Here is a 17,871-nt window from a genome sequence, read left to right as displayed (position 1 = left end):
CAATCATCCACCAAGTCCTGATAGTCTGCTTTCTTAACCTGTCTTTAGGCAGTCCCATTCCATACCCACTGCCCCTCTGCGTCAGACCCATTGTGTATCCCCTGGACTCCTGACTCTCCCTGCTCCAATCATCCTTTGTTCTGCCTCTGTAATGGTCCTCCTAAAATGCTGCTGTAAGGATGTCAGTCATTGAGGAAAACCTTCCGACTACTCCCCACTACTCTCATGATAAAGTCTAGTGCCTTATCAAACCACCTGGTCCCACCCCCACACCTCTCCAGCCTCATCTCCAACCTTCTACCTTCCATCCACATCCAGGGACTGCTTTGGTCCTGAGCGGTCCCCTCTGAGATTGCTGCCACCTTATCTGCTCACTTTTCAAGGTTCTGCACCAGCAGCCCCTCCTCCAGCCCAGGAAAGCTCAGCACTTTCCACACCTGATGGCCCCCACTAGATTTGCCATCTCCCCATTAGAGAAGAAATTCCATGAGGGCAGGAGCTGTGTTTACTCAGCATCAGTGCCTGGGACTCAGTAGGTTCACCTAGAACATGCCTGCAAAATAAATGAATAAAAAGGGGAAGGTGTTGTTTTGCTCTTTACTTATTTATCATATGTTTAATTTTATCTTTATTATGCTTTTCCTGATTATAAAAGGATAACGTGTTAATTGTCAAAAATTCAAATGGAGAAAATATATAACTTAGAAAGGGAAAATCCTTATTGTGATATAAATGCCTTCTGTATTTTTCCCTATGCTTATACTATGCATAGAAATATAAATTAGATACTCTGAATATTTGTTTACTTTTTACCAATATAGGATCATATCATAATGACTTTTCTTCCCACTAAAGACATTTTATATATTTTTCCATATTTATGCATAGGGATTTAACTCATTCTTTTTTAAGACATATATGGTATTTCATTGTGTGGGTAAAATGCACTTAGATGAGCATTTTCTGTGGGAAAAACTCCCAGAAGTGAACCTATTAGGTAAATCGATAAGAACATTTTAAATTTTAATAGATAATTGCCAAATTGTCCTTCCAAAAAGACTGTAGTAATTTGAGTACATTTGGTAGTAATTTATATTCCCACCAAGAGTGTGGCAGTGCCTGTTTATCCACATCTTCACCAACATTGAGTCAATTAAATCTTTGCCAACCTAATGAAACACACACACACACACACACACACACACACACACACACACACACACACAATGTAACCGCTTGAGATGCTTCTTCAGTGGCTGGTTTGTTCATAATCTCTATTTTCCTATTGGGTTCACTTGAAATACCTCTACGTATATCAGTGAAATCAGTCCTTTCTCCTGCGTGTTGCACTTTTTTCCTCATTTGTCTGTCTCCTGACATTTAACGGTATAGGGAATGGCTAGAGCACAGAATCTGAAGGCAGGCTACTTGACAATCCTGGTTTGTCTCTAACTCACTGGCTGAATCCCCACAGTTTAGTCACTTAACTTCTGGGTCCCCACTTATAAACCAAGGAATAAGAACAGTACTTAACACTTGGGATTATGAGAATGAATTGATTTAATGTATATAAAGTGTTCAGCATAGCACTTGGCATGAGATAAGTGCATAGGGGTATATGCCATTATCATCATCATCATCATCATCATCATCATCATCATCATGCATTCAAATAGTTTTAGTTTTCATGCAGTCAAATTTATTGATCCTTTATGGCTTCAGGATGTCATGTCATGCTTAAAGGCTTTCCTCCCTTTAAGATTAGAAAAATATGCACTAAGGATGCTGTTTGAAGGAGTCCATGGGGAATCTATCTGTAATGGGTCCCCCTCCATCCCCCATTTTGCTGTCCTGTAGATTAATGTGGCTTTTCACGTACCAGGATTTTTTTAAGTGAAGACCTACTTGTGTTTACATCGTGTGCAAGGACTAGGTCAGGTTGCCTTATGGCACACTGGTTTGGGAAATGGATTGTGCTAGCTGTAGGTTCATGTCTAAAAAGTGAGCCTGGGCAGATCATCCCCTCCCTTCATAAAAGAAACAACTTCTGCTTGTCAGGAAGTACTGGCCTTATGCCAAGATTCCTACCCTGAAGGAATTCACAGTCCGATGAGACAACAGACTAGTCACCAGATGAAAGGTGTCATAGAAGGCCTCAAGGTGAAAATAACATCCTTGATGGAAGGAAGAGCTTCCTGGGTGGATGGAGAGGACAGCCCAAACAGTGGGGACAGGATGTTCAGTCACTAGTCTACAAACACGTACCTGCCTACGGTGCATCGGACCTACTCACTACCTCTGCACAAATAGGGAGGCAGGGAGGACGGGCCGGAGTGTTGGAAGGAGGTGGTGAGATGGACAGTCAGGCCAGATCACAGAGCATTGGACTAAGACTTCTCTCAGTTCTAGAATGCAACTAGTCAGATAGGCTTAAGAAAGTTACTTCACTCCTCGGGGGTCCACTTTGCTTATCCATAACATGCAGCTATGTCCTTAGGCAGCTGTGCGAATTCTCTAAGATTGCACATGTGCAAACGTTGTGTCCTGTGCGACAGAAAGATTTAACACCCTCAGGGCACTTTGTGCTGCTGACTGATAACTGGAGTTGTTTCTGCCTAGAGGGCTCCACTGTGGGTGCGGCCTGCCCACACGACCTGGGGCTCCGGAGCCTGCTTCCTACAGAGGGGGCAGCTTCCTGCTGGACCCTGGCCTCGGCGTTCACAGCCCCACCCTGTCTCCTCAGTCTGGGCTCTTGACTCTCCCTAGTCTTCTTGTTGACCCAGGTCTCTAGTCCATTGCCCTTTAACATTGATAAAGATGCTCCACAGGAAAGACTGAGCCTGCTCCCCTGACAGGTCGTTAGTAGACAGGATAGAAATTGCCCCTGGCACCTACCGGGTCCCTCTGGCCTCATTTTTCCTAGACATTGGCATGGGCCCCTCTCCATCTCTGACAATTCTACCATCTGCTCATGAATAAGGGTTAAAGGCTTGGGGGAGTGGGGTGCATCTTCCACCCAGACCTCACCTTCTCTCCACACCACTAAAGCCCAGTGAACAGAATCCTTCAGCAGTCTCTCTGTAGGGCAGCCCCACACCCTGGGCCTTACAGTCCAGTGCAGTGGGCACCGAAAGGCACCTGGCTGTTAGGGAAAGAGCACGTGATGGAAGTTATGGAGACTTGTGTTCTTATTTCAGCACTGGCTAGTTGTGTGACCTTGGGCAGGTCCCTTACCCTCTTTGGTTCTCAGTTTCCGCATTTGTAAAATGAGAGGGCTGGCCACAGGGCAGAAACTGATGCCCTGTTGGCAGACGGAATTGTGACAGTTTGAAGTCGAATGCCTTTCAGGGGGGCCGCCACTCCCAGGAAGAAGCATTTCCTGCCGTTTCGACCACTGAAGGCGTCTGAGTTTTGTGTTCTTTGCTGCTTCCCAATCCTGGCCCTTGGGAAAGGAGCCAGCAGTTTCTGGTTCAATTTTGGGTACCATTATTTGAGAGGCAGAACACCCCACTGGCCACAAAAGGAAATAGAGAACTAGATCCAGCTAGGTTATCTCACCTTTGGAAGCCAACCTTGACCGAAGATGCAAACAGTGAGGAAGCCACTGGGTTTCCCAAGGCCTGTGGTCCTCTTGGCAACAAAAAACCCGAATACTTTTCTCCTGCACTCACCAGTACTCTGGGCTGGCTTCACAGGGCCCGCTCAGAAGGGCCCAGCACTGAGAAAGGCCCATGCTTGGTTTAATGCTCTGCTGTTGCCATAGAAATTCTTAATAATGAAATGGGGGCCCCACATGTTTATTTTGGACTGGGCCCTGCAAATTACTGTGGGTTACATTTATACCCATTTGGAAAACTTTCACCAGTGTTATTTACTGGTCTCTCCCATTAGGGTGTTGCTTCCCAAAGCAGGGACTCTAATTACCAGAGGAAGAACATTCTGAATTCTTCTTGTCCTTCAAGATCCAGCTGAGATGGCACTGATTCATCACAAGCTCCCTGTCTAAATTTTTATCTCTGTGTCATGCCCTCTGTGCTCTGACTTGCCCAAAACAGATAGATGCTCAGTAAATGTTTGTTGACTGACTGGAAAGCAAACAGAACTATCTTCTCAGAAGAGAGTACAGGGCTCACAGAGTGGGTGCTCAGTTAATGCTGCTGATTCATCCACAGAGCAGGTCAGGTTGTTACCCCAGACGGCCACACCCTGCCCCAGCCAAGGCATCACGTGGATGAGCATTCGCCCCTCTCCCTACACTGTGAGGGTAGAACCGCTGAGGTCCAAAGGGGTGCTTCTGAGCTACAGAGCTTCCTGGCATGGAGCTGGAAGGAAACCCTTGCCTACCCACCCACCTCCACGGGTCCAAAAGGCCTTGGGGGAAGTTATTATAAGAACTCCTGACACTTGCAGAGCATTTTAAAGTTTGCAAGTCACTTTCATAAGCATTATTCTCAAACTGTTCTGTAAGTCAAGACAAATACTTAAATAGTTAAAAAAATTATGTAGTTGTTTTAACATTTTTTCTTTTACTTCATGTTCATTGGAAAAATTAGAAAATACAGAGAAAGCAAAAAGGAAAAGAATACTTCAGATCTTAGTACCTAGAGATGCCAGTGTTAATATTTTAGTCGATATCATATCAGATTTATCTATGCATATAAACATATATCTTTAAAAACAGGATAAGACTATCACTGTTTTGTAATGTTATTCTTCCCATTTAACTAGGTAGCTAACAGAAGTTTCAGGTCACACAGCTCTTGGGGGCAGTGCTGGAACTGACTCCAAGTGCCCTGACTCTGAGGCGAGCATCCGTAGCCCCGGACCAGGCTGCTGCTCAAACTCCAAAAGGGGCCAGAGAGATTGATGCCTCCATTTGATGGGTACAAGACTGGAGCCCAGCAAAAAGTGTTTGTTCTGGCTGGGCTTAGGGGGAAATACCTTGGCCCTGTCCTGGTGTCCCACCGTTCACCTGGGTGAGGCTGGGCTGGGCCAGGCCTGGAGGCTCAGGGGTCCCCACTTCTACAGGGCTGGGCTTCGCCTTGCCGTAGATGCTCACAGGGATGATGGGGCCGCTGTCAGGCAGGAGGCCCGCAGGGAACAGGGACTAGGTGGCAGGATCGGACTGTACGGACCTGACCCCAGCGGGCAACTGGATATCTGTTTGGTGGCCTGGGAGGGCTCATGCTCTTTGTATTTTTAGAAAGGGAGTAAGGGCACGGCAGTGACCAACAACTGCTTTGTGGCCCTGTGGCATTGCCCTGGGATATAGAAAGGGTGTTTCCAGTCTGGGACTGGGCCAGTGGCTGAGGGCAGGACTAGCCTGCCTGCCTTTCTTTCCTCCTTCTTTCCTTCTTGAGCACACACTGCTAGTTAGATACTGTGTTAGGCAAGAGGAGGGATTTCCTCAGGGCTCTCATATTCCGGGAAACAGGTTTGCAGAATAGCACTGTGGTTAAGAGTTTGAGCTGTGGCCTCTGACAGACTTGGGTTCAAGTCCTGACTCCCTATCTCCAGCAGTGTAACCTCAGGCAAGTTACTTAATCTTCTATGAGAAGTGAGACAATGCCTAAAAACAGAAGGATGCCTGGCACATGGTACATACTGAACAAATGTGGTTATTAAAAGAAAGGCTGTAAACTTGAAAGGATCCTGGAGCTTGGGGTATTTAACATGTTCAACAACCACAGCGATCTAGTTCTAGAGAGTGGCTTGGGGTTTGGGCTGAAACTAGCCTGGGACTGACACGGCATTTTTGCTGAGGGTTTGGCAGTGGTTCATCCTGTCATGTGTATGGACTAGACGGTACACTCGCTCCTCACAATGAGGGAGGAGGGTGGTATCCTCTCAGAAGCACTGAGGTTGCGTGACCTGCAGGAGGCACCCAGAGATGAAATGGCTACCAGGCTCAGTTCAGACCCCCAGACTCCAAGCCATCCATTCCCTCAGTCTTCATTTTCCCCAGATCCTGGCCCACGACACCAGAGCTGCTCAGACAGAGTACAGGGGTCGAGGCTGGGAGAGTGTGTGATTTTGTACTTCACCAAAGCATTCAAATCCTGAGGAAGGAAGGGAGAGCAAGTGTGAGAACACAGGCCAGTCTGCTGGCTGGGACGGGGAGAACTGGGGACTCCTAGGGCTGGGGCTGCGGTGCAGTCCTGGCAGGCTGCATCTGGGCCCAGGCCTCTTTGGATTGGCTAGAGCCAGCAGGGGACATCTGCTACAGGGCTGGCTCACCCCTGAGCTGTTTACCCCCTGGCTTTGATCCTGGGACTCCGCTGTATCCTGATTTCACCTGCCCCTGGAGCCGCAGCTGGGTTTCTTCCAGTGAGTGTAGCAGCATCTCTTCCTCCTCTGCAGCTCGTCTTGTCTATGCCAGGACCCAGACACTGCTGACCATAAGAACAATAAACACACACACACACACACACACACACACACACACACACACACACAAAGTGGTGCTGACGTACTGAGAGAAGTCAGACGTCCACATTCCCATGTAAGACAGCCATTTACTGGCACCCCCATATAAGGGGGCTTCATATAAGATGTCCATGGAGCATACTGTGGTCCTGCCTCTGAAGCCCCTTCTGAATGAATACAGGGATATGAATACAAATGCATCATTCATTCATTCAGCATGACAGGCTAGGTGCCAGGCTCTGGGGTATAGCAGTGAACAAGACAGATAAAGGCCTTGTTCCCGTGAAGTTTATCTACTAGGGTGGGATTGAAAAGGCCTTGTTATCTCCTGGCTCCCCTCTTTATACACTTTATTCTCTTCTAAACCTTGTCATTTTAGGGGATTAGGGAAACAGTGATATGGGAAAAGCAGGGATCTTTGCTGTATTCTAGATGCCTACCACATGATAGGAGCTGAAAACATGTCTGTTGAGATGAACTAAGTAGGAACGTGGCAGGCGCTCTGCAGGGCTGGGTGGGGTGGGAAATTCACCACCTTCCGTTTTTCTCATCTCAGTGTCAGATATGATCTATCTCATGAGGTCTCCTCACCTGGACTGTAGCCAGATTAGAGGCACAGCTCTTATTGCTGGTATTCTAATTGCCTAGAAATTCCAAGGAAATAATTTTTGCCTTTTTGAAACGTATACTGTAGTGGGGACCTACAAAACTCATATACACCATCATGTAGAATGTTGATATTTTGTGTTATGGTAAATTGTTCTGAAAGTCATGTTCACTTACCTGTGTTTGGGCCTCCTCTCTGGATTTAGCTTCCACCACCAAATCTAAGGCTCTACAAAACCAAGAAAGGCTCAGTAAATGCTTCTGAGTGAAGACATGAGGAGGATCTAAGGATAAATGTATCAGACCCTTGTAAGCAGCCCATGATGAACTGCAGCTGGGCAGCACTGGGCACTGGGGAGACAGAAGCTGCTGGAGTATGCTGGCTGCTGGTGCAAATAGTGAAGACTATTCAGTGTCTACTATTCTAGAAAGATCTGGATAGATTATCCATACATACTTTAGTGTCCACCTTTGAGGAGTTTACACAGCTGATGCTTCCAGGGATTGTATGGTGTAGTGGCTAAGGACGCAGGCTCCACAGCCTGCCTGGGTTCAAATCCCACCTCTAATACTTAACAGCTGGGTGAGCCTAAGCAAAATTACTTAATTGTTCTGAGCCTCAATTTTCTCATTTGTAAAACTAGTGTTGTTAAAAGAATTCAATGACAAAATCAATGGGAAATTGTCTAGCACCAAGCTTAGAAGATAGCAAGCACTGGCAACTACTGCAGCTTGGCAGCACAGTGTAGACCGATGGCCCCAAGTTTGAGCTTGCATCAGAACCACCTGGAGGTGGTTTCTGATTCAAAAAGTCTGGGGTGGAACCTGAGAATTTGCATTTCTAACAAGTTCCCAGGTGGTGCTGTTGCTGCTGCTGCTTCAGGGATCACATTTCGAGAACCACTGGCATATGGAAGAAAAATATAACTTTAGGATTTTGACAGTGGGACCATCCCTTGGTATCTGGTGGTCTTTTTGAACCTCAATGTCTTCACTTGTAAAATGGGACTATTAATACCCACTTCATCCAGGTGTGCCTGGCATACAAGCATTCTCATTATTTAGGTATTATTGTTTAAATTTTAGCTCAGTTTGTTGGCCCTTGAAAGATGAGTCAGATTACAATGAGCAGAGATGAGCTGGGTGGGCTTGGGAGTGCCACTGAGAGCCTCAAAGTGAGATCTACAGCACAAGCACCCACGAGCAAGGTGCTAATTCAGAAAATACTCTTGTTTAAGGTGCATATTGGGAGAGAGCAGAAAAATTCTTTGAAAATTTCTACGTGGCAAATCCATGATTAACTTTGGACCCTAACTGAGATGACAGTGTTTCCTGAAAGCCACTGACACGGTGACCTCTTGCAAGGGAGGTGGAAAATGCTTCATAAGGAAGAGCAAGCAGGCCCCATGGGGTTTCCGATCGAACCCCCTAAGCCTTCCTGCCTCGCACACTCAGTTTCCGTTTCTATATAACCCCCTTTTGTTAGAACGAAACCTTGTTGACCTCCTGAATTCACAAAGGGATCCAAGCACGTGGGTTCCTGGCCCCTAGCGAGTTGAGCTCACCCCAGGGCCCGCTGAGCTGTTTCCTGGGCGCCCCCTGGTGGACGGCAAAGGCATTGCAGACTTCCCCAGCGGGAGGCCTCCCACGTGCCCTGTGAGTGCTGCAGCTGCAAAGCCTGAGTTTGCAGCCTGGGGCAAGGGCTGGAGCTTCGCAGCAAGACTGCACCCAGGGCTCAGAGAAGATTTCTGGGCCAGTTGGGTGTTATTACTAGAATAACACGCAAAACACACTCCACCCGAGGTGAATTAGAGACTGTTGATTTTTGAGGGCAAGATCCACTGCTCTTGGCACTGGAAGTCAGAGCTCTTGCCCTAGACAGAGGACCCAAGGGCCTGGGCCTTTGCAGGTTTTGGCCTGAAGACCAGTGGCAGCTTCCAGCCTGAGTCATTCATTCCCTGAGGCAGGATATCAGGGGAGAAAGGGCTATCCCTGGGCCAGGGGCTTTTATTCTAAAGGCAAAGATTGTCTAAACCTGAAACCCCTCACTCAGAAGCCATTGTGCCTGAAATCCCACTCTTAAAGACCCTTTCTTTTGCCCTTTTTGAAAAATCTCTTTGAAATAACTCTTTCAAATAAAAATGTCAGTCATTTACTGTGCATTGAACGTGGCAAGTCACTGAGCTAGGCACCCTGGGAACCCAGGAATACGGAAGATGTAGTCCCTGCAGTAGACACTGGGTGGGCCAACTAGAGAGGTCTGAACAACGCCCCAGGCCAGCACAGAGCAGGGCAGTCTTTGCACAGGGCCTGGATAGAGCGTAAGCAGGTTCAGGGTGAAGAAGTGCGGCGGGGGGGCGGGCAGCATGGGGAAGAAATGTCCTAAATCCTGGAGTGAAGCGTGAAGTGTGTTCAAGGAACAGTGAGTAATCTGGTGTGGCCCAGTGTTGCAGCTTGGCCCAGACTGAGCCCTCATGGGGGTTAGCTCTCTGCCCCCTCCCCAGTGTGGGGAGGAAAAGGACCAGGCTAGGGAGGTGAGTGCAGGCTAGCTGGGAGGCTCTGCCCTGCCCAGTCACAGCAGAGAGTGGAGACCCAGTGTAGAGGGGCTTTTCTGAGAATTTCCTCCCTGAGGGAGAGGCCTATGCAGCTTGAAGGTGAGGCTCATGGGGGCGAGAAGAGAGGGTGTCTGCTTTGTAGAGACTGGCATTTCAAAGACCATTACCATGGGGGTTGCTGAGAAGACAAATTGTGCCTTCAAAATTTGGGCTGGGAGAGGCCCTGAGTCAGAAAATATTATTTAAAATGGCTCTAGGCCCACAGGTGGGAGTGCAATCCTGAATGAGAGAGATTTCTCTCTCATTTCATATTTGTTTTAATACTTTACAGTTTTCAAAGCACATTCCCCCCTATTACCTTACTGATCTTTTAAAGAACCCTTTGGGGGGCATTTTTTTTAAAAATTAAAAAATAAAATTAAGAACCCTTTGTGCTATACAGGGCAGATATTATTCCCATTTCACAGATAGAGAAGCTAAGGCCTGGGTAATACTGAAGTAATAAATTCTTCTCTATTTTAACTTTTGTATTTTAACCATTGGGCTTTTTGGGGTGCATATTTATTTTTGTTTTGGATAGCTCAAACATTCACATTGTTCAAAATTCAAAAGATACAGATAGAGGTCTCTCATCTCAACTCTGTTCTCCCAGGTTACCTGTTGCCAGTTTGAACCCAAGCCTTTTTTTTTTTTTTTAAATACTTTATTGGGGAATTGGAGGAGGAGAACAGTGTTGGGGAATTGGAGAAGGGGAACAGCCAAGTTGTTGTCCTTTAATCTTAGTTCTGGAGGGCGCAGCTAGCTCACCTCCAAGTCCAGTCGCTATCTGGCTGCTGGCCGGCAGCTCGAAGCCACTCAGCTCAAGGTGCCGTGTTCAATCTTAGTTGCGGGAGTCGAACCGGCAGTCTTGTTGTTAGGAGCACGTGCTCTCACCAGCTGAGCCATCCTGCCAAGCAGCTCAGCTCGGGCACAGCTCCCTGGCCCATGTGGGAATCGAACCGGTGACCCTGTTTCTCAGAACTTGCGCTCTTAACCAACTGAGCCACTAGGCTGGCCCTGAACCCAAGCCTTTTGACTTTGGGTCTAGTGACATTTCTGCCACAGCAGTGCAGGGGTTCAGGACACAGTCCCACTGTAAATTCGAGAAAACCTGATGCAAATTCCACTGTGGCAGAGGTGTTATGACGCCTCTTATGTACCCTTGTGGGACTATTTAATTGTCTTCTTTCATCTTGAGATTTTTATCTTTAGATCCTAAACTCCTTGGAGGCAGGGAGTATGTCTTCAGCTTCTGGGATGTGACAGAGTAGGGGTTAAAATCAGAGGCTCTGGCACATAGAGAATTGGGATAAAAACTGTGCTGTGTGACCATCCTGAGCAAGTTACTTAGGCTCTCTGAGCCTCTACTTGTTCAGCTGTGGTTATCATGCCTTCACCAACTTCACAGGGCTGCTGTGAGGACTAGATAAGATGGCCCATGCCCTATGTTTACCTCTGTACCAGGCACAAGATGTGTACTCCGTAAGTGGGAACTACTATCATTCCCAGTGTACTGAGAGCCTACTGTGTGTGTGCACAGTATGACAGACCCAGGCATCCTTTCAAACTGAATTCTGAAAGAAGATTAGGGGTCTCAGGCACCTAATTCAAATTGAATTGGCATAGCCAATCACCCAAATCCATACATTTGAACAAATCACTCTTCCTGGGCTGGGATTCACTCTTCCTGGGCTGGGATCCACCCTTTCCCTTTATGGGAAACCAACCTTCCAAAGGCCTCATCATCTCCTTTTCAGGTGAGACATTTTGAGACCAACCGAAGGGCCAACAGGCCATTGCCCCTCTCAGCTTATTTTGTCTGTAGCCCTGAGTTTTTAACTGATACACAGGGAGACTGTCCTATGGCTTTTCTAAGGGCTGACAGGAATGACTCATTGGAAGGTCACCAATACCCTGGGGGAAAGTGACTCACTGGGTCTGTCCCTGGGCCTGGCTCCACAGCTGCCTGACCTCTGCCTCTCTCAGGGAAATGTCCTCAGCCCCTGAGAATTCTCGCTCAGAGGAACAGGTTTCCCCACTCCAACATCACTCTTTGTTAGAAAGGACCTAAGAAACCGCTTATTCCAAACCCCCTTATCTCACAGATAAAAAAAAAAAGGAGCACCATAATGGGACCGTGAAGTTCATACAGGTAGCTTGTAGCAGAACAAGGATTTGAACCTGGGTCCAGGGTGACTTCTGTGCTCTTCTTCCGGCTGCCATAAACCCCTCCCTCCAGGCTGGTTCCTTCTGTAGACCACCTCTAGGGCACTCACCGCTGGCCACCAGCTCAAGGCCCTAAACATTCCGAGCAGTGGATTCCATGGCTTTTGGGCAGGACAGTTAGCCCTCTAAAACCTTGTTTTCAAGAATTGCAGAAGGATCTCTTGGAGATTGTGGTCCCCATTGACAATGTGGACCAGTAAACAATGTAAAAATTTGTTTACCTTCCCGTTGAAAGAGGCATTCCTTTCCTATCCAACAAGTTTTGTTAAGAAACGAAAATATAGGCCAACAAGGATTAAGTGATAAATAATTGTCTGGCAGAACAATGGAGCAATCCATGACTTCAAGGGCTGGAATCCACACCAGCCTGGGGAGCTGGGGCTTGGCAGGAGAGCCTGTTAACCAGGGAAGTCTGAGCTGGAACCAGAGGGAAGGGCGGGGAAGGGGAGGGAAATGAAGGTGCTGGAGCCGGCCCAGGAGTGTGGCAAACTGGGAAACTGGCGGAGGGGGTCTGCTGTGTCCTTTGCATCATCCCAGCCCCATCACCAAACCCATGTCCTCTTTTTGCCCAGAACCCCCATTGCACCCCAGAACGGAACTCTGGACCGATTTAATCCCATCTCCCCTACACCCACCCCTGCTCCAACTTCATATCAACCAAAATTCCTCATCAATGTTCGGGTGTCAATGGTTGGCAGGATTTGAATGGGTTGCCTTTCCCAGGAGTGTATGCATTTTAAATAGGGGCACTGGAGTCTCTGGTTCAGCCTTCTGCTGTCTTGCAGTAAAAGTGGAGGGGTTGGATGGGGTGGGATAGAATAAGACAGAAGATACTGAGAAACGGAGGGTCATTGACCAACCGATCTCAGGCTGGGGAAAAATTGAGAAAGGCTTGGAGTTCTGGGGAGGAACAAAGTCTCATTCAGTCTCTCCATAGCCTCCACACCTCCAGAGATAGGATTTTCGTCCTGTTTTGTAGATGTGGAAACTGAGGCCCGCAGTGCCAAGTCCAGAGGTAGAGCTGGGCCCAAAAGCCAGGAGTCCTATTCCGCCCCCCCACCCAACCCCTGCTCTGAGGAACCAGATGGAAGGGGCCAGGAACTAGGGCAGGGCATGTGGGTTTGAGGGGAAGGGAGGCCCCCAGCCCACCCCAGCAAGCTCTGGTAGAGTGACCCTGCAAGCTATGGCAGGCGGACCTCCAGCACCTCAGGAGCTGTCGGTCAGCCCAGGGAGGGGGCTGGGTCTGGAGCCAGTGATTCTCAGTCCCGTGAAATATAAATGACTCACGCTGGGTGGCTCCGCATGCCGGCCCAGCCCACATTCCCGGGCCTTTGTTCCCGGCCCGCCAGGGCTCGGCCTTAAAGGGCCAGCTCCTGGAGGCAGGAGAGAGGACCAATCAGACTGCCAGTCCACCTGCCACCCCCACCTTCCTCTGGGCTGTGGGCAAAAAGGGTGGCATCCTGTGGGACTTGGGGGTTCATCCAATAGAATTCTCACGCAGTAAGGAAGAGCCCTCACGTCATTTCAGCTAGCCCTCTGCCTCAGGGCAGGGCTGCACCTAAACTGGCCCAAAAGGATTAAGAAAACCGTTTCCCTCCCTTTCAAAAGCAACTTCTTCCGTGGTCTCACAACCTCTTCTCTTCTAACCACAATCACCTCATGCTGCAGGTTGTACAGGAGGTCCCTTCCCCCCACCCTCCTGGCACTATCTCAGTACTGGTTTATCGTTGAACTCTCATTTGACACACATTTGCTGGGTTTTAGGTTGGCCTATCCAGACCTGTGAACCAGCCCCTCTGTCCTGGGCCTCCAAGAGGTCCAGGTTTCATACCAATCCAGTCCTGTCAGTGGATTGATTCCTCAGGAGAGAAATACCATCGAGCCACCAGGGCAGCCCAAGTCACTTCTTTGGACCCTGCGCGCCACCGTGTGGAGTTCTGGAGAACTGGTGCCTTCCGGAGCTTGGGCGGTGGGGGAGGGGCGCGCTGCAGAGCACGCACCACCACCATACACAACTCTGAAAAAGCGTCCTCAGTTATGACGCAATCCTGAATTGGCAAAAATCAAAATAAAAGAAGGCCCTAAATTAGAGAGGAAAAGATGAGACTCTAAAATCAATTTAACAACAAAAGCCTATCAGCTCTAAAAAAAACTGAACAAATCGCAATATTTTCTGTTGAGGCTTGGGGACATCACTGTGTCCCCCAAGTACCTACTCCCCTCATCCGCTCTTTGGTAGATGCTCAAAGCACATCACTAGATGTTTGGATTTAAGGTTTTGTCCACCGTTAATATGCAATTTTCAGAGGAAATGTTCTTTCCCTTGAAGTTTTTATAGTAATTTCACAGTTTATCAGACCTTGAACTGAGAGCTGGGTTTAGAAGGAGGAGGAAGTGTAAAGTTCGTAGCTGCTGTGCAAACTGAAGGGTGGGATTGGGACAGGAGGCGTGGTCAAGCCAAGTGGGGAACTGGGGCCAGGGAAGCCCGATTCCTTGGGCGGAAGCACTTTGAATTGTGGAGAGGGCTGGGTCTGCTCCATAGATTCTCACCTAATATGTCCTTTGAACCCAGGACAAGCCATTACCAAACAGCCAGGACCACAGGTTATAGCTTTGGGGGTCTTTGGGGGCTATTGGCCTTGGCATCCCTGGCACTAACCAACTAGGCCAGCTGGTCCCAAACAAGCCCAGCATCCAGAACCCTCTGAGACCAGCCCCATCCATCCATCCATCTACTCAGCAGATACCCCATTGTGGTCATCTGCTGAGGTAGCCTCCCTATCCCAGGCTGTAACATCTCTCAAAAGTCCTTCCTTCCTCTCCTTTCTCACCACCACTCTAGTTCAGTTCCTTGTCACCCTGGTCCTAAATCAATACTATAACCTTCAGACAGGTCTCCCTGTTTCTGGGCCCTTCTGGACCAATCCATCCCAATCACCACTCCTAAATCAATCTTCCTAAAATGTACCCAAGTTCTCTCTAGTGGCTACAAATTGCCTGCAGCACCCAGTCTGAATTTCTTGGCTTAAACCAGAGATCCAAACCATATACCCTGCACTGTGACTCCATCTTTTGGAGTTAGTTACTTCTTGAGAATAAGAGCTTTGTTTTATGTATTTTCCTCTTTTTTTATTTTTGTATTATTATTATTACAAAAGTTTATTCTTAATTGTACAACAGGCTCCAAGACAACACTTCATTCTAGCTATAGGTGGCAACAGATGTGACGGCTGGAATCAAGATGTTAAAATAGGAATGGAATTAGGGATCACCATAGCCCCAAGCACAAGGAACAGTGCGGGAGACCGGCTCCCACAAGTCCAGGGGTTCCCTTAGGTGGAGACGGAGTCGGGGAGGAAAGAACGTGGAGACAGAGAAGCGCTTTTCAAGAATTAATGTCTCACTTTATTTTTACAGCCTGTCTTTTTTATACTGGGCAGGTAACTATTTACGTCATTGAGCTGTTTTTCCCAAAGTTGTTTTTCCACGTTTAAACCTTTACCCATTAGGAAATTGTTTTCTACATAGTTTCAATGTTCCTTCCTTCCCAGGGTCCATTTTCTTTAGAAGTTTGCTTTTCACCGAATTTTACTTCCTCACGATGTTTCTTTTGCAGGGTACAGCCGGATCTGTTCTTCACTAATGACTAACTTATCCTAACTATGTATCAATTTCTTCCACTAATGGCCAGAGCTGAGTTCCTGCCTTGGCACTTAAAGGAAATTATAAGGTGCATAACTTGTCTATCACTAAGAATCTATCATTAAGAAACTAACAGTAAAACAGAATTATCGTAATATGTCCAAAACTCACTTATTTAAAGAAAATAAAACAATCAATATAAGAAGGGGTGTCAGATCTTTATCCTACTGGGGGCATCCAAAGGGGAATTAAAATTTTTCAAAACATAAAGCAGTATCTGTTTCTCAGCCAGAGCTTCAGAATTTGTCACAATAGCAGTGTGATAGGCATGTCAGATACTGAGGTGCAGCCGGCTCCCAACAGAACAGCTCACTTTTTGCCAGATTTCTTAATTCCACCTGTGGCCAGGGGGCCCTTCCCAGAGACCTTCCCTTTTAGCTCCTCGAGTTTCTTCTACTCCTCCTTTTGCTTCTGCTTGAATGCCTCATTTCCTCATCCATCTCCTTGGCTGCTTCTTGGGTTGCTTCAGGGGCTTCTTGCAACCTTCTGGCTGGACATGGTGCCTGCCACCCCTTCCCCAGACCCTGCCTTATTTTATATTTCAAAATTAAATGAAATGTAAATTATATGTCAATAAATCCTGCCAGAAAATAAAAAACAAATCAAGAGCTTTAAACTACTATGCACTGCTGTGTGTATACACATGTGTGTTCTGATTTTGGCCTCTGTTTGACAGCCAGCAATTGTGCCTGAGCTGGGCTGAGGCTCCGGTGCTCCTGGCTGAGAGGCTCGGTGTGATCTGAACTGAGCTCTTGATCCATTTGCGAAGCTGTGCACCCTGCCTTGGGGCCACATCATTCTGAGAGGAGGTGCCTTTCCTATTCTCCCCAAGCCTCTGCGCCCCTGCTATTCTCTTCTGCAATGCTTTCCTCTCAGAGGAAAGCAGAGTGGCCCGAGGAAGGCCAGGCCTGGCCCAGGTGAAATAGCAAACAAAATGAGGAAGGTACATTTACAAGCAGCTGAGAATCCTCCCCCTTTTCTTCAGGTCAATGTGTGAAGGTGTGAGTGAAAGAATACCCTGTGAAATATAAATTACAACATAACATCACTGCAGAGTTCTTTCAGGCATAAACAACGGAGAAGGGTTTTTACCTGCCCTCAGTTTCCCACCTGGTTAGGAGAGAGCTTTAAAACCTCTCTCCCCTTTCCAGTCCCTCAACTGCTTTCTGTCTAGAGCCTCCCAGGTAAGCCAGTGCTTTCTCCCTCACAGCCTGAGAACCCCAACCCCAGGAGGAACCTGCCCATCAACCTGAACCATTATGCCACCAAGAAGAGCGTGGCAGAGAGCATGCTGGACATGGCTCTCTTCATGTCCAATGCCATGCGGCTGAAAGCGGTGCTGGAGCAGGGGCCGTCCTCGCAATACTACACCACCCTCATCACCCTCATCAGCATCTCTCTGCTCCTGCAGGTCGTCATTGGAATCCTCCTCGTGGTCATTGGTGAGCCCAGGCCTGGAGCTGGCTTCAGTGTACCCTAGTGGGAAAAAAAGCCCCAAGCGTGTCCCTGTGGGAGCCTGCACATGCACAACACACCAACTTCTCAACCATGCACTAACCCAGTGATAGCCCTACGCGCCTATAAATGCCCAGGCGATGCCTACACGGGGGGCCACAAGCACCCTGCCATACCTGTTGGTGTTCCATAAGTGGCCCCTCCATAACACCTGCTGATGACAGACCTCACTAACTTGTAGCAGAGTTCCTGTTGCCTTCTGTGTGAGCACACATCTCCACTCCTAGAAGACCCAGTTAAGTTCCCAAATCCTGATTCCATTAGCACCACTTGATGCCCCACCCACCGGTCAGTGAGGGAAAGGGGATCTAGTGCAGTGACGCCACTTCCCTTGATTTCTGTGCAATGGATCACTGAGGTGTCACAGACTCTCTCTGAACTCTAGTGGATGTTGTGAGGGCAGTTCCGGATGGTGGCCCCCACCTTGACCCTTACCTCTCTCACTCCCACTTCTCCGCAGCACGGCTGAACCTCAATGAGGTAGAGAAGCAGTGGCGACTAAACCAGCTCAACAATGCTGCCACCACCTTGGTCTTCATCACCGTTGTCATCAATGTCTTTATTACAGCCTTCGGGGCACATAAGGCAGGGTTCCTGGCTGCCAGGACCTCAAGGAATCCTCTGTGAACTCAGCTTTGGACCCAGGTGAGGGAGGATGGGAGGCTCCAGGTCCAAAGCCTCCCCAGGTGGCCCTTTTCTCACCTCTCGAGGTTTGGAGTAAGAGAGAAATCCTTGCCAAACAAAGGGGGAAGGTAGATCTGGGGCAGAGAAAGAATCTTGGAGAAGAGCTTGGGTGGGGACT

General features: G+C 48.1%; 1 protein-coding gene across 1 annotated transcript in view; it reads left to right on the top strand.

The window, feature by feature from the left end:
• Window positions 1-17,871, top strand: part of NINJ2 (ninjurin 2) — an 84,845-nt gene that overhangs the window by 65,094 nt on the left and 1,880 nt on the right. The window contains exons 2-3 of the mRNA XM_019654042.1: window positions 16,765-16,996; window positions 17,530-17,714. Coding sequence (XP_019509587.1) covers window positions 16,765-16,996; window positions 17,530-17,696 — 399 coding nt within the window. The 3' untranslated portion in view covers window positions 17,697-17,714. The remainder of the gene's footprint in view (window positions 1-16,764; window positions 16,997-17,529; window positions 17,715-17,871) is intronic.

This window comes from Hipposideros armiger, unplaced genomic scaffold (assembly GCF_001890085.2).
Source record: "Hipposideros armiger isolate ML-2016 unplaced genomic scaffold, ASM189008v1 scaffold_213, whole genome shotgun sequence".
Lineage (NCBI taxonomy): Eukaryota > Metazoa > Chordata > Mammalia > Chiroptera > Hipposideridae > Hipposideros > Hipposideros armiger.
Note: the sequence above shows the minus strand (reverse complement) of the source record. Positions and strands in the feature narration are given on the sequence as shown.